Raw genomic sequence first — 17,032 nt, 5'->3', positions numbered from 1 at the left:
AATGGGGAAAAAATGAGGAAAAAAAAATCATCTAAAGAACAATCAACGGGTTAGCACGGTGTCTCAACAGGCTAATCCTCCATCTTCAAGCCCCAGCATCCCATATAAGCACTGCCCCACTTCCCATCCAGCTCTCTGCTTATGTCCTGGGAAAGCAGTGGAGATGGCCCCGAGCCTTGGCCCACACATCTGCATGGCAGATCTGGAGGAAGTCCCAGCTCCTGGCTTCACACAGGTCCAGCTCTGACTGTTGCATCACTGGAGCAGTGAACCAGGAAACAGAAGATCTTACTTATGGTCTCTGCTTTACTCTGTGACTCTGCCTTTGCAATACAAATACACAAATCTTCAACAACAACAAAGATCAGTGAATTCTTGATGAACCAAGATTGGACTCGTCAGGACACACTGACTGTGACAAAAGAGAGGAAAAGACAGAATGCAAGAAGAAAAGTTATGGAAATAAAAAAGCAGCTCTCTACAAGCACACGCTGACATGTCACGCCAGAGGTCGGCAGGTGGAGCCGCCTGGCTTTTCCGCCTCCATCAGGGCATGGTCTGCCCAGCTGCACAGCTGAGACCAAATCCAGGCACAAAGTTGGCTTCAAAGTGCAAGACTTTTCATGTGTATATTTTAACTAAGACTTGGAAAAGTGGCATACTGGATGCAGGACATATGACTAGGAGTTGAACAGCAGCCTTGAAGCTATCTAAGTGCAAGTAGGGGCTGGACGGAGATCCCAGGACAGGTACACTCAGAAGGGGAGCCAAGGCCAGGCGGTCAGCCCAGCATAAACAGGGGTCAGGACAGCAACTGCAGCTGTGAATTGTGGGGCCATGCCAAGGCCCCGTCCTTGGCCCTCACTGGGCTCCTGAACTGTGCACAGTGCATGTTCTCCTGTGCAGCCTTTTCTAACCTTTAAAAGGTGACCCTGGGGCCTGCACAGCGTGCAGTGCTGAGGCTGCCGCTCCTGATGCAGCATCCCACAAAGGGGCGGCTGTGTGTCCCAGCTGCTGCACTTACAAACCAGCTCCCTGCCAATGTGCCTGGGAAAGCAGTGGACGACGGCCCAGGCGCTTGGGTCCCTGCACCCATTCGGGAGAAGTGGAAGCAGCTCCAAGCTCCAGTCTTCAGACTGTCCAGCTCTTTGGGCAGTGAACCAGTGGATAAAAGCTCTCTTTCTGTCTTTCCTTCTCGCTCTGCAACTATTTCAAATAAATGTTTAAAAAAAAGTGACCATAATTACAGGGAAAAGTAACACGGGGTTAACTGATCTCTATGTCATGTGTTACTGAGTGTCACTGTCCGTTTCTCCTGAGCACTCAAGCTTGGCTTCTCCCATCCAAGTACTAACCAGGCCCGACCCTGCTTAGCTTCCAAGATCCGACGAGATCGGGCGCGTTCAGGGTGGTATGGCCGTAGACTAAGCTTGGCTTCTATGAAGAAGCATTCCAGGGCTTGGCACGTGCTCCCTCGCCCTAAGCTGAGCCAGAACTCTGAAGGGACACCAAGCACAAGCTGCAGACACTGAGCGTCCTCATTCTGCCTGACTCCACCTGCTACAGAGACAGCAGCACAGCCACCTGAGTAAGTACAGGTATTTATGTCTTAGTTCAGTCTTTATGTTTGTGTTCATCAGGTATTCTCGAGCAAAATGGCTAATATATGCAAGGAAATGAAAAGCTATATTAACACCCTAATATTCATTTGCTGTGAACACATGTTTACAACTAAAGCATACAATTTCTGAACTTCAGGAAATCTCTTCATTTCTGAAAACAGAAGTTATTTCATGACTTAGAAGTACATTTGGGGCCAGTGCAGTACCATACCGGGTTAACCCTCCAACTGCGACACCGACATCCTACGGGCATCAGTTCAAGTCCTGAGTGCTCCATTTCCCATCCACCGCCCTGTTACTGTGGCCTGGGAAAGCAGAAAATGGCCCAAATACATAGGCCCCTGCACACCCATGGGAGACCCAGCAGAAGATTCTGGTTCCTGGCTTCAGATGGTCTAGCTCTGGCCATTGGGGCCATTTGGGAAATGAACCAGTGGATGGAAGACTTCTCTCTCTCTCTCTCCTTCCTCTCTGTAACTCTGCATTCCAAATATATAAATTTTTAAAAAACTCCACACTTACTAGAAAAATGACAATAAGGAAATTTCTATGTGCAAACACATCTAATTATTAGATCCTAAGTCACTTTCCTTGAGACTCTACATGGCCGGAATCTCCCCTAATGAAGGAGTAACATGTGAGGGCAGGCAGGATGCCACTGGCTGCATCTGGCAACTACAAGATCAACACTGAGGAATGCTGAAGCGCCTGGCAAGCCCTCAGTGCCCACTGGCCATCAAACCTGCAGGCCATCTTTGTGGTTTGCAAATCAAACCTTGTTGTTTCGCTCAGTGTTGGTGACAATGGCTTAGAACCACAAGCGCTGCCCACAAAATACCCCTTCTTGCTACCAATGGTCCAGAAACACGCCAAGATTCCACATGGCATTCTGAGAGGGACAACCCAGAACCAGTCCATTCATTGTTGGTGACTGCCCTCTGGCATGTCACACTGTACTTGCTCCTGGATAGTCAGACCAAAGTTGAGATTATTCCCAAGAACTGCATTTGGTGGGTCGCTCACTCAAACAAGATGTATAATGACGGACCTGGACTTTCAGCAAAGTTACATGCCTTCCCAAACTTCCTGTCCGTGTACATTGTGATTAACAAACTGTGTAACGTCATTCTTGAAGATAAAATGTAGTCTTAAACTTTAGAATAAGGACAGCTGACTCAGCGTTTAAGTATCACAGCCTCTCACTTCTGTAGGGGCCAGAACCAATCCTCTGGGGCACTGCTCCAGGGCGGCAAGCAGTCAGTTCCGTGACAAGCCCAGAAGCAAGGTACACAGAGAGTGCCTGGCCAAGACAGAAGGGACTGAGCCTGACCGTGCCGAATGGCACACCTGACTTGCACTCGGAAGCCGCCTCACCACCTGTGTCTGGCCAGGTAAGTCCGCACCGCCCACAGGGAGCACGTTCTAGAGAATGACAGCGGCCTCTGGCAGGAAGGTCCGCAGGGACTGTCAGGTACCTGTTCCTGCAGGTCGTAGTCGTAGCTGTCATGCAGCAGGAGGCTGAGGACGTAGCGTGTGTAGATCATGGCATCGATGCCACATTTCTCGAGCTCTTGTCCCAGCCAGGTTTGCACGGGGCCCAAGGCATGAAGCAGAGACATCTCGGCAGCACACGCAGGGCCCCGGGAAGGATGTGAGGAGCTTCCCGACGGCAGAGCATCCACAGCTGGACAGGCAGGGCGCATGAGTCTAGGTGGCCGGCATGCTTAGGGCGCACGGCATGCTCTGGGCGGCTGCGTGCGGCTGCCTGGCTCGTCACTCCGGGGAGGCGGCGACACGCTGCACCTCGAGGGGCAGCATGGATTTCCGCAGGCGCTCAGCTGTCGGGAACACAGCTTCCCTCTTCAGACATGACCCAGGGCTCCTGAAGCAACATACACACGGATGGAAATTTCTACTTTGATTTCACATTGAGGCCAAATGGAAGTTTCTGGCAGAACCTACAAAAGAGAAATACACTGTTATCTACAAGTATACATTAAGTTACACATCTTTTGACAAAAAGAAAAAATCAAATAAGCTGTTTTTTATTAAAAATCTTTGATAACTGAGAATTCCCTCCCTTTCCCATAATCTTTTGATATTTTGAACTAATTTTAATTAAAAAAAAAAAAGAATTCAAAGCCGATGTGCTCCTCGGGTGCGATGCTGCAGTGTGCTGTGTCAGGAGATGGACAGGTCACGAGCTTACCTGCCAGGCTGAAACACACCGAGAGCTCATACCCAAGTGTAACACAGCTTGAGTAGCTGAGAGAATGGTAACCGCATCGAAACAGTGGTTAACAAGGAGCTCCTTAAGTTAGATACCGGTAAATCCCTTATTTTGTATGACTACAGATGTAATTTGCCAGCAACAATCTCAAAAATTAAGGTAAAGAACAAATTTGTCTTAGACTCATGCTTTTTTTTAGTATTTATTTATATTATTACAAAGTCAGATATGCAGAGAGGAGGAGAGACAGCGAGGAAGATCTTCCATCCAATAATTCGCTCCCCAAGGGACTGCAATGGCCGGTACTGTGCTGATCCGAAGCCAGGAGCCAGGAACCTCTTCCGGGTCTCCCACGCGGGTGCAGGGTCCCAAAGCTTTGGGCCGTCCTCAACTGCTTTCTCAGGCCACAAGCAGGGAGCTGGATGGGAAGTGGAGCTGCCGGGATTAGAACCGGCGCCCATATGGGATCCCGGTGCGTTCAAGGCGAGGACTTTAGCCACTAGGCCACACCGCCGGGCCCATGACTCATGTTACCTTACTATTCCAACTGTGTTTTTTCATACCTAGGCTGAGTTTCTGATTATCTGTTGATAGAGAACTTTATTACTGTTACTCCTTAAATTAACGCACTTCGGATATGGCAAATGGATCCAGCAATGGAATTATTAAATCACAATATTCTGTGGCAGAATTTTGATTAGTTTATATCACTGAGAAAAGAAAAAGTTGAAGGCAAGGAAAGTGAGATGAAAGAAAAAACAGACAGCAGAGGGCCACCCCAGGCAGACGGCAGAGGGCCACCCCAGGCAGACGGCAGAGGGCCACCCCAAATAAACTTAAACTAAACACTATTAGTACGCACATCAAGGCAGAAAGCAAGACTCTTTCCATGGGTTTAAGACCAAGATTTCTACCTTTGATATGTAAACATGTAACAAATTTTACATACATCAAATGTAAAGAACATTTTTCATACCTAGGCTGAGTTTCCGATTATCTGTGATAGAGATTTTAAATCCACTGTAGGAAAGTACTTGTCCAATGTATCACTAATGTATATCTGGGTTTTTTTTTCTTCTTTTTAAAAAAAATCTTCATTATTATAGTTATCTTCTAGTTGTAGAAACCAGATGAAGGGGTTGTTGTAGTGCCCTTGGGTGAGGCCTCTGTCCATGAAGCTGGGGTTCCTCATGAAAGCTTCCCCTCCTGCTGGCTGACCCACCCAGGGGTCCTGTACGAGGCTTCCCCTCCTGGCTGACTGACCCACCCAGGGGTCCTGTACGAGGCTTCCCCTCCTGGCTGACTGACCCACCCAGGGGTCCTGTATGAGGCTTCCCCTCCTGCTGGCTGACCCACCCAGGGGTCCTGTAGGAGGCTTCCCCTCCTGCTGGCTGACCCACCCAGGAGTCCTATATGAGGCTTTCCCTCCTGGCTGACTGACCCACCCAGGGGTCCTGTATGAGGCTTCCCCCCTGGCTGGCTGACCCACCCAGCTTCTGCTTCTGTGTCCCTGGACAGCACACAGACCGACACAGGTCACACCGATGACTGCAGGCAGCTGGCTGCAGTCTGGCAGTGCTGGCCGCTGAGTCACTTGCAGAGGAACCAGAAGATAACAAGATCTCTCTCCTTCTCTCACCCTCTCTCTGTCATTCCTTTTCTTCTTCTTTTTTTAAATATTTATTTATTTTAAAGATCTATTTATTTTTACTGCAAAGTCAGATATACAGAGAGGAGGAGAGATAGAGAGGAAGATCCTCTGTCCAATGATTCACTTTCCAAATGACCGCAACAGTCAGAACTGTGTCGATCTGAAGCCAGGAGTCAGGAGCTCTTCAGGGTCTCCCACGCAAGTGCAGAGTCCCAAAGCTGTGGGCCGTCCTCCACGGCTTTCCCAGGCCACAGGCAGGGAGTTGGATGGGAAGTGGGGCTGCCGGGATTAGAACTGGCACCCATATGGGATCCTAATGCGTTTATTTTTATTGGAATGGCAGATTTACAGAGAGAAGGACAGACAGAGAGAAAGATCTTCTACCAGCTGGTTCACTCCATTTTGGCTGCAATGGTTGCAGCCGAGCTGATCCAAAGCCAGGAGCCTCTTCCAGGTCTCCCACGCAGGTACAGCATCCCATGGCCTTGGGCCGTCCTCGACTGCTTTTCTAGGCTACAAGCAGGGAGCTGGATGCGAAGTGGAGCAGCCGGGACATGAACCAGTGCCCATTTGAGATCCTGACACGCGCAAAGTGAGGATTTAGCCACTAAGCCACCATGTCAGGCCTTTCAAATAAATAATAAACCTTTTTTAAAAATCAGAAAAATTATACCAAAGATTTTTCACAACTTTTACCAGCTACATTTTCCAGCTCTCAAAGTGGAAAATTTTCCCTAAATCATTCCAATTGGCTCTCAGGATGCCAGAGAGGTTATCAATGCGTCCAGCCCTGCGTCTATCACCTCAAGTTGACGAGCTGGTCAACGTCAGTAGAGAGCAGCCGAGGTCGTGAGCAGGCCGGAAGCAATGACCCAGGGAACTGAGACCATCCAAGCATCGTGTGTGCGTGTGTGTGCATGCGTGTGCGTGCGTGTGCGTGCATGCGTGTGTGTGTGTATGTTTTAAACATTTACTCTTATTTACATGCAAGGGAAAGTGAAAGGTACTGCTTCAAGCCCCAACTCTACTTTGAACCCAGGTCCTTGCCGGGGAAGAGCAGGCAAAGATGGCCCTGCTCCCTACATGGGAGACCTAGGGGAGGCCCTGGCTCCTTGCTTTGTCCTGGCTCAGTCCTGGCTCAGTCCTAAGCTAGCGCAGCCTCTGCGAAAGTAACAGTAGAAATGTTTAAAAAGAGAGAAGGACCTAGAAAGGGCAGCCACATTTGTCTTACTACTTAATCATCTTTAAAACATACTGGCTGGGACCCAGCAGGATGGCTCAGTGGGCCAAATCCTAGTCCTGCATGCACTGAGATCCCATATGGGCAATAGCTCATGTTCCAGCTGCTCCACTTCCCATCCAGCTGCCTGCCTGTGGCCTGGGAAAGCAGTCGAGGACGGCCCAGAGCCTTGGGACCCTGCACCCACGTGGGAGACCCAGAAGAGGCTCCTGGCTTTGGATTGGCTTAGCTCTGGCCATTGAGGCCACCTGGGAGTGAACCAGTGAGTGGAAGATTTTTCTCTCTCTCCTTCTCTCTGTAAATCTTCCTTTCTAATAAAACTTAAAAAAAAATTTAAGTATCTGACTGAACAAAAACAACAGATTATAGGACTTGTCACATATATGTAAGTAAAATGTGTGATAACAGCAACATAAAACCAGGAGTAAACGAGTATGCTGCTAGATGTGCTTCACAAAGTCTGTGGGAAATGGAACTGAAGGGTAAAACCTGGTGCCAGGATTTCTTCTTAAACATTCATTCACCTATTCCCAAGGTAGAGTCAGAGAGAGAAGGGAGAGACAGACCTTCCTTCCACTGGCTCACTCCCCAGAAGACTGCAACAGCGGGGCTGGGCAGCAAAGCCGGGAGCTTCCCTGGGTCTCCCCTGTGAGGGACCCAGCAAGCCGGGCTCCCTCTGCTGCTCTCCCAGGTGCTTAGCAGGGAGCTGGATCAGAACTGGAGCAGCTGGGATTCAAACAGGCTCAAACAGGATACCAGTGCCACAGGTAACCTTTAATGTTCCAGTGTGAGCACCCCAAAGTATTTTAAATTGATGCATATGAGAGGTCTTTAGAAAGGTATTATTTTAAAAATCAATGTGTAGGGCCCGGTGTGGTAGCCTAGCGGCTAAAGTCCTCGCCTTGCACACATCGGGATCCCATATGGGCACTGGTTCTAATCCTCTGCTTCCAATCCAGCTCCCTGCTTGTGGCCTAGGAGAGTAATTGAGCCCAAAGCCTTGGGACCCTGTACCCGCGTGGGAAACCCGGAAGAAGCTCCTGGCTCCTGGCTTCAGATCAGCTCAGCCCTGGCCATTGTGGCCACTTGCGGAATGAATCAGCAGATGGAAGATCTTCCTCTGTGTCTCTCCTCCTCTCTCTATACCTGCCATTCCAACAAAAATAAATAAATCTTTAAAAAAAATCTATGCATAGATTCTTTAAAAATTAACCAGCAACTCAAATCTTGTCCATGAACCTTGTGAAGTGCTCCCACATGGTTCTTACAAGTTACATGAAATCAATACAGTATCTGTGAGGACAGACAATGATAGCTATCAGAAATCATAATAAATGAAAAGCATTTAAATATATCCTTTAAAAGGCAGAGAAAGACTATATTTTAAAACAGCAAACTCAACTACAAACTACCTATAAAAAATCCACTTTAAGTATAAGCATCAAAGACATAGCAGGTTAACAGGAAAGGACAAGGTGGGTGTGGGGACCACCAAGCGAGTACCTCCCTTGTTCCTGATCCAGCCTCCTGGGGCAGTGCCGTGCCGTAGCAGGCCGAGCTTCTGCCTGCAATGCCAGCATCCCATATGGGCACCAGTTCGTGTCCTGGCTGCTCTACTTCCCATCCAGCTCCCTGCCTGTGGCCTGGGAAAGCAGTGGAGGACGGCCCAAGTCTCTAGGGCCCCTGACCCCCATGTGGAAGACCGAGAAGGAGGCGCCTGGCTCCCGATCAGCCCAGTTCTGGCCTTGTGGCCATTTGGAGAGTGAACCAGTGGATGGGAGGAGATCTTTCTCTAACTCATTAAAAAAAAATCACTTGTAGCCTTTTGGCTGAGATCAAGCAATCTCCTGCTGGTGTGCATTGTGGGAAGCAGGGAACGGGTGCTCAGTACCTGGGCTCCTGCCATGCCCATGGCAGCCAGGATGGAGTGGGTGGCTTCCAGAAGCAGCCTGGCCTAGGACTGTGCTTGTGGGCCTGGGGGAGTAAACCAACAGATGAAGATCAACTGATATTTTTCCTCCCTCTTCACTCCTTGTTACCATGCTGTTCAAGCACACATTAAACATTTTTAAAAATAGATTTTAAAATGGTATACAAATACAACATAAAGCAAAACACATTGGCTCCACGTGACCTCGTCCAGACTGGTTTAAGTTCTCATTTGTGTAATCACCCTGAACGAGGCTTTCCTAAGACCTGGTCAACAGATGGCCTAGAGTAACTGCTGATGTCCACGGGGTCACTAGTGGTTATAATCTACACAGTGCAGAATACAGGGGACCCAGGGAAGGCAGAACAGAGTGCAGCCCTCTAGGTCTGTGGCATCAGGTCACCTACCCCCACCTGCAGAGCAGCCCACCTGCACAGCACTTAGTGCACACCAGTCCCGGGGACCCCCACCTGCACAGCACCCTCAGTGCACACCAGCCCCCCACCTTCACAGCGCCCTCGGTGCACACCAGCCCCCCACCTACACAGCGCCCTCAGTACACACCAGTTCTGGGGACTCCCCACCTGCACAGCGCCCTCAGTACACACCAGCCCCCCACCTGCACAGTGCCCTCAGTGCACACCAGCCCTCCACCCGCACAGCGCCCTCGGTGCACACCAGCCCCCCACCTACACAGCGCCCTCAGTACACACCAGTCCTGGGGACCCCCACCCGCACAGCACCCTCGGTGCACACCAGCCCCCCACCTACACAGCGCCCTCAGTACACACCAGTCCTGGGGACCCCCACCCGCACAGCGCCCTCGGTGCACACCAGCCCCCCTCCTGCACAGCGCCCTCGGTGCACACCAGCCCCCCTCCTGCACAGCGCCCTCAGTGCACACCAGTTCTGGGGACCCCCCACCCGCACAGCGCCCTCAGTACACACCAGTCCTGGGGACCCCCACCCGCACAGCACCCTCGGTGCACACCAGCCCCCCTCCTGCACAGCGCCCTCAGTACACACCAGTCCTGGGGACCTCCCACCCGCACAGCGCCCTCAGTACACACCAGTCCTGGGGACCCCCACCCGCACAGCGCCTTCGGTGCACACCAGCCCCCCTCCTGCACAGCGCCCTCAGTACACACCAGTCCTGGGGACCCCCACCCGCACAGCGCCCTCGGTGCACAGCGCCCTCAGTACACACCAGTCCTGGGGACCCCCACCCGCACAGCGCCCTCGGTGCACACCAGTCTCTGGACGGCTTGCTTTGCCCTGCACCATAACGGCAGGTCTGGACTGTTCTTGGAACTTCGGTCTCAGCTTCTTGCCCTGTTCTCAAACTGTTAGCAGATGACCAGGGACAGGATGCTGGGCAGTACTCTGTCACCTCCGTTGCTCAACAGCTGGACTGTGTGCCCAGGTCTCAGGTTCTCCTATGTAAACAAGCATACACTTACTCTCCCCTCGGATCCTCCCAGAAACGTGGCAATGAGCATGAGAGGCTCATCTCCATACTGTGTGGCCTCTGCATGTCCCAAAATGTCAAGCTGTTTTAATGTGAACTCTCGTCCCACTATCCATTGTTACTTGCTTAATCCCAGATTCCTTAACTAGCAGGATCATCTGGAAAGCAGTAATTATTCAAAATATATTAGCTGACAGGCATTTGGCTAGCAGTTAAAACACCAGAGTGCTGGCCTTGGGTTCCCAGCTGCAGCTCCTGGCTCAGGCCCAGCCCTGCCCTGGTCATCCATTACCTTGGGGGGTGAATCAGCAGCTAAGACAGCACACACTTGCCCCTTCTCTTTATTTATCTATTTGAAAGGCAAAGTTACAGCGAGGGAGAGACAAGAGAAATCTTCCATCCACTGGTTTCACTGCCCAAATGGCCCCCATGGCTGAAGGTGGACTGCTGTGAAGCCAGGAGCTTCGTTCAAATCTCCCATGTGTCTGCAAGGGCCCAAGCACTTGGCCCACGTGCTGCTGCCTTCCCAGGCCACCGGCAGGGAGCTGGACGGCAAGCGGAGCAGTGGACCCAGTCCAGCGCCATGCGGGATGCTGGCGCCATAGACAGCTTCTTTACCCACTACATCACAGCACCAGCCCCGCAAATGAATAAATTATTATCAAATAAAATATTCTCAACCTCCTTACTATCTTTTAAAAAGAAAAACTATGAAATCACCATTTATAATAAAGTAGTTCTCATCACATCAGGGCTTCTCCCCTTATCAGGTAACATTTTAATTTTCTAGAACAAGGCTCAGATGAGAGGCTTGACCAGAATGGTCACGTCCAGAGCATAAACACAGAAACAGAGGCCCCACCTGGCTGTCGGGTCTGGTGTCTCCGGGACACGGCCATGAGACCGCGCAGCGCGCAGCCAGCGTCTGCATAGGCAGCCCACTGCTGCCCTCAGCAGCAAGGCTCCGTACACACTGAGCTTCCTCCTTTATTACTTCTTAAGATGTATTTACTCATTAGGAAGGTGGGGAAGGAGGAAAAGGAAAGGAGAAAGGATGAGGGAAGGAGGGGGAGATCTTTCATCCACTGATTCACTCCACAAATGCCTGTAACAGTCACATTGAAGCCGGAAGCTCCCCGCAGGACTCCCACATGGAGGCGGCGGCCTAAGAGTCTCGCCTTCTCCCTCTGCCTTCCTGGGCACAGGGGCAAGCAGCTGAATCAGAAACAGGAGCTCAGACCGGAATCTGTGCTCAAGCATGGGGTGCCCCCCTAAACGGCCATGTAATTAACCATCTGCGCTCAAGCATGGGGTGCCCCCTCAAGCGGCCATGTAATTAACCAGCCGCCTCCTGCCGCCAGCCCCACCTTGGCTCTTCCTGTTGCCATCTTAGGGCCCTTGGACTTAACCACAGTCCTAGTGCTGAACAAGAGCGATCTATTGAAGGTGGAAGCACCCGGTGCTGACCCGAGCTTCCCAGTGACAAGCTGTGCGCCCGAGTGTGACGGGGCCAGGAAAAGCAGCTGACCCTGCCCGTGCCCTCGGCAGCCCAGGCCTGTCTCCAGCACTCACCGTCCAGGAGGGCCTTGCACTAGAGCCACCACGTGGATTTTTAAATGCTTTTAACTCTTTACCTACCTTACATGTTTTTGGAGTAACATGGACTAGCCCCAAATAGCTGGTTTCCCAGAGAAAATAGGACTGATGTAAAAACCTCCTTTATCACCAAGTAGAGAAACACGATGACATTTCAAATAATAACAATGTATACCAAGAGTGAAGAATCCCTTTGAAGTTCAGTAACTTCCAAAACTTCATTTCTGATGTTGGCAAATTCCCGAGAACTACAGCGCCATCCTTGCACAGTCTCACGTGTGTCACTGGGAATTCAGATTAGGTCAGTGTTCCTGACATTCGGAGTGTGCTGTCAGGGCTTTCCACAAACCACGACAGACACTGTGCTGTAACTCCGCTTCTGCAGCATGTAGGAGTGACACACGTGGCCAATTTAAACATGAGCGTGTTTTTCATTCCATAAGACTCTGCGATGCGATCCCAGCACATGAAAATCACTTCAAACAGCATCTCCCTGTGACACGCTGCCCGGGTTTTAGGGGGACCTGTTTTCTCCACGTACTTGGCCACAGCACAGCTCCTCGGAGCGCCAGAGTGCACTGAAAACCAGGTACAACAGTGGGTCCATGGCGACAACGCAGGTGGCCCTGTCCAACCTATCACAGCCTCCTGGCCTCAGAGCACTTCTAAACCAAACCTACACGTTTCAGCATGTAATAGTCACTGTTAATACTTTGGAGCACTGCTTACCACTTTCCTAAAATGCTCTGATGGTACTAACACTTTAAGTACATGCACACACAGACGTCTGTATTTTCTTGTCCACCTAGTCTGTGTCACCCCCTCCCTGTTGTTCCACTGTCCATTCCAGCAGCCACCAGTCACATGTGACCACATTCAGGTTGAAAATCAGTTCTTCGGTCACAGCAGCCCCGAGCAGCTTAGGGGCTACAAGGCAAACGCCGCACATTCCCGACAGCTCGGAACTTCCGCACAGCACTGGGCCTGACGTCAACATAGTCACTTGTTGGAGAGACAGTTCGTGAATTCATTTCAACAGGGTCCCTGCCCCACCCTGCCCATGTGCCTGCAGACGAGATGAAACTTCCTCACAACTAGAAAATGAAATGCCAATCACGGTATTTTGAGATAATACATTGTGCCCAAAAGGAACCTTCACGTGCGACAATCACCCATTTCAGCAGATAAATTTCACTACAGTTCAAAGTAACCACGGAAGGTCCAGCAGTAAGGTCAAAGGTCAGAGTGCGCAGCAGCAGAAACAGACGAAGCCACATGAGGACGGAGAGCCGGCAGGGAGAGGCCAAGAGACAGACCTGGAGAAAGGTTGTTCAGTTAGGCAGGTGGATCGTGCCACTGAGGCAGACCACCCCAAACTGCAGGCGCTCAGCACCGAGGCTCTTACGTGCGTGTGTGCTCCATCTCCATCCTGGACTGAGCGATGACTCAGCAGTGGGTTAACAGACAGCCCCGCCTTGAACCCTGGAGTTGGAGAACACCAGGACTGCATGGGACAGTGTGCTCGCACTTTCAAAGCAGGCCTCACTTTAATAGACAGCGGTCAACGGTCCTGGTGACCATTTCAAGGGACAGAACTGGGAACTCCTGCTGGGAAGCAACTCCGGGGTCTAACACTGCTGACACCAGCCTTCTGGTGACCCTTGGCAAGGGGAGCGGAGACAGAGGCAGCATGGCCAGAGGTTTCACAAGCCGGGAGCACAGGGTCAGTTCCACTCTACCTCCTCCAGGGGCTTCTCCAGTTTCTTAGGCCACCCTGCGTTCTCGGTCTACATACTCAAGACGCCCCTGTGGCCTCTGGTCTCATCTTTATACCCACCCACACTGCTGCGGAACAGCCTCCTGGGAATGCAGTCACCACAAATGAGGCTGGAAGTGCTTTTTAGAAAATCATTTTAATTTGAAATGCCACAACAGCCAGAGCTGGGCCAGACCAAACTCAGGACCCAGGAGCTTCATCTGGGTTTCCTAAACGGCTACAGGGGCCAAGCCCTTGGGCCACGACCTGCTGCTTCGGCAGGCACACGGCAGAGGGATGGATTAGATGCGGGGCACGCCCACGTGGGACGCTGGCACTGCAGAGAGCGGCTGAAGCTGTTATGCCACAAAACCAGCTTCTCGGACCCATTCTTGGAGTGTGTCAAGATCAAAGAAATGACTAAGACTTTCCCTTTTTTCATTTATTTCTTTGACAGAGTTACAGAGAGAGAGACAATCTTCTAGCTGATTCACTTCTCAGGCGGCTGCCACAGCCAGGGTAGGCAAGATGGGTGTCAGAAACCTCTTCCAGTTCTCTCACGGGGTGGCAAGGGCTCACTTGACCACCCTGCACTACTTTCCCGAGACATTAGAGGGAGCTGGACTGGAAACAGAGCATCCAGCGAATGAATCAGCGTCAATATGGGATGTGGTAGCTAGGAGGCAGCCTCACCCGATACAACACCAACCCAAAACTTGCTTTTTACAATAACATAATGTAACAAACAGGAATAGTATGAGGTCTGAGCTCTTTCCACATGGCACACTGCATAAAGGGTAAGAAATTCAGGTTTTCCTTAGCCAAGCGGTCAGACACACACTGGTAAGCGCATATGCTCTGGTCACAATGAAACGGAATCCTATTTAATAGGACTTTTCTTACAGGAAAGATCACTACTTTTAAGATTTACTTACTTTTGAGTCTGGTGCAGTAGCCTAACACTAAAATCTTTGCCTTGCATGCGCCAGCTGGTTCATGTCCCTGCTGCACCACTTCCCATCTGTTTCCCTGCCTGTGGCTTGGGAAAGTAGTAGAGGACAGCCCAAGGTCTTGGGATCCTGCACCTGCATAGGAGACCCAGAAGAGGCTCCTGGCTTCAGGTCAGCTCAGCTCTGGCCACTGCGGCCACCTGGGGAGTGAACTAGCAGACAGAAGATCTTTCTCTGTCTCTCCTTCTCTTTGTAAATGTGCCTTTCCAATAAAAATAAATAACTCATAAAAAAAAAGAGGAGACAGAGATCTTCCATCTGCTAATTCACTCCCTAAGAGGCTGCAATGGCCGGAGCTGAGCCGATCTGAAACCAGGAACCAGGAGCTTCTTCTGGGTCTCCCAAGGCTTTGGGCCGTCCTCTACTGCATTCCCAGGCCACAAGCAGGGAGCTGGATGGCAAGTGGAGCCACCGGGATACGAACCTGCGCCCATATGGGATCCTGGTACATGCAAGATGAGTATTTACCGTCCAAGCCATTGCTCTGGGCCTTACTGTACGTCTTAGTAAGTCTCAATACTGTACCAGATCTGGTTAACTCTTTTTTTTATTCAATGCACAATTTTTTCCTATTTAGTTTCCTATTTATTTAGTTTTATCTGAAAGGCAGATATACAGAGGAGAAAGATCTTCCATCAGCTGTTTACTCCCTAAGCAGCCACCAAGAGCCAGAGCTGAGTCAATCCGAAGCAAGGAGCCAGGAGCTTCTCCTGGGTCCCAAGGCTTTGGGCCATCCTCGACTGCTTTCCCAGGCCATAGGCAGGGAGCTGGATGGGAAGTGGAGCAGTCAAACAGAAACCGGTGTCATATGGAATCCTGGCATGTGCAAGGCAAAGACTTTAGCCACCAGGTTACTGCATCAGGCCCTCGATGCATAATTTTAAACCATGATTTATTTGCTGCTCGCTTTGGAAGCACATATACTAAAATTGAAAAGATTCATTATTTGGGGCTGGCACTGTGGAGCAGTGAGGTAAGCCGCAGAACCTGCAATGCCAGCATCCCATATGGGTGCCGGTTTGTGCTCCAGCCACTCCAGTATCAGAGAAGGCAGTGGAGGACAATTCACATGTGTGGGCCCGGCACCCACATGGGAAACCCAGAGAAGCTCCTGGCTTCAGCCTGGCCCCACCCTGGCCACTGCAGCCATTTGAGGAGTGAATCACCAGATGGAAGATTCTCTCTCTCTCTCAAGCAAATGAAAGATCTATTCGTTTGAAAAGCAAAGACAAGACTTCCACCTGTTGGATCACTCCCCAGATTCCCATATCGGCCAGGAGCTGGCCAGGAACTCACCTCCCATCCGGGGGCAGGAGCACGCGGGCTAATGCACTGCCAAGATACGTTAGCAGGGAGCTGTATTCAAAGTATGGAGCATCCAGGACTTGGATTTGGCATTTTGATATGGGACACGGGCTCCTGAAGGGCAGCACTACCCAGTGTGACCCAGGACTGCCCCCAGACCTGGTTCATTTTTGCCTGAAAGATGAAGAGCCTCTTCGGTGGCTGGCACTGCTGTGCAGTGGGTTAAGCTTCCAATGCAGCTTCCTGCCGACGCACTTGGGAAGTATCCTGGCCCAGGCCACACGCGTGGGAGACCCGCAGGGCTCCGGCTCCAGCCTGTCCCAGGCCACAAGCGTGGGAGACCCGCAGGGCTCCGGCTCCAGCCTGTCCAAGGCCACACGCGTGGGAGACCCGCAGGGCTCCTGCTCCAGCCTGTCCCAGGCCACACGCGTGGGAGACCCGCAAGGCTCTGGCTCCAGCCTGTCCCAGGCCACACGCGTGGGAGACCCGCAGGGCTCCGGCTCCAGCCTGTCCAAGGCCACAAGCGTGGGAGACCCGCAGGGCTCCGGCTCCAGCCTGTCCAAGGCCACACGCGTGGGAGACCCGCAGGGCTCCTGCTCCAGCCTGTCCCAGGCCACACACGTGGGAGACCCGCAGGGCTCCTGCTCCAGCCTGTCCCAGGCCACACGCGTGGGAGACCCGCAGGGCTCCGGCTCCAGCCTGTCCCAGGCCACACGCGTGGGAGACCCGCAGGGCTCCGGCTCCAGCCTGTCCCAGGCCTGGCTGCTGCAGGCAATCGGGGGAAACCGCTTTCTCTCTTCCCGTGTCACTCTACCTTTCAAATAAGTAAGTAAATCTTAAACAAAAGCAAACACAGAGCATGGAGCACTGGACCTTCACGCCACCCACACTGGAGGGCCAGCACAAGTTCCAGCTGCTCCGCTTCACATCCAACTACCGCACGCTTGCTAATGTGCGGGAGGCAGCGGACGACCCCCGGTGGCGGGAGACTGGAGCAAGCCCCTGACCATCCCCAACCAGTGCTGTTGGGGAGTAAACCAGCAGGTGGAACAGCTCTGCGCTGCCTCTCAAACACATAAATCCATCTTTACGCTGTGTAACAACACTAACGCACAGGTCTATGTAATCCGAGCTACAGTGAATGCGAAGTACTAAGCGCACTTCCACCAATGCAAAATCACTGAGAGCTGAAGAACTTCACAACCAATCGGTTTAAGTTCTCCA

At 51.5% G+C, this 17,032-nt stretch overlaps 1 protein-coding gene across 1 annotated transcript in view; it reads right to left on the bottom strand.

Annotated features, from left to right (window-relative positions):
- The window catches only part of KIAA0232 (KIAA0232 ortholog), a 73,338-nt gene that overhangs the window by 35,909 nt on the left and 20,397 nt on the right, over nt 1-17,032 (bottom strand). The window contains exon 2 of the mRNA XM_058670307.1: nt 3,098-3,580. Coding sequence (XP_058526290.1) covers nt 3,098-3,325 — 228 coding nt within the window. The 5' untranslated portion in view covers nt 3,326-3,580. The remainder of the gene's footprint in view (nt 1-3,097; nt 3,581-17,032) is intronic.

The sequence above is a fragment of the Ochotona princeps genome, chromosome 11 (genome assembly GCF_030435755.1).
Source record: "Ochotona princeps isolate mOchPri1 chromosome 11, mOchPri1.hap1, whole genome shotgun sequence".
Taxonomy (NCBI): domain Eukaryota; kingdom Metazoa; phylum Chordata; class Mammalia; order Lagomorpha; family Ochotonidae; genus Ochotona; species Ochotona princeps.
This window is presented reverse-complemented; position numbering and strand designations above follow the sequence as displayed.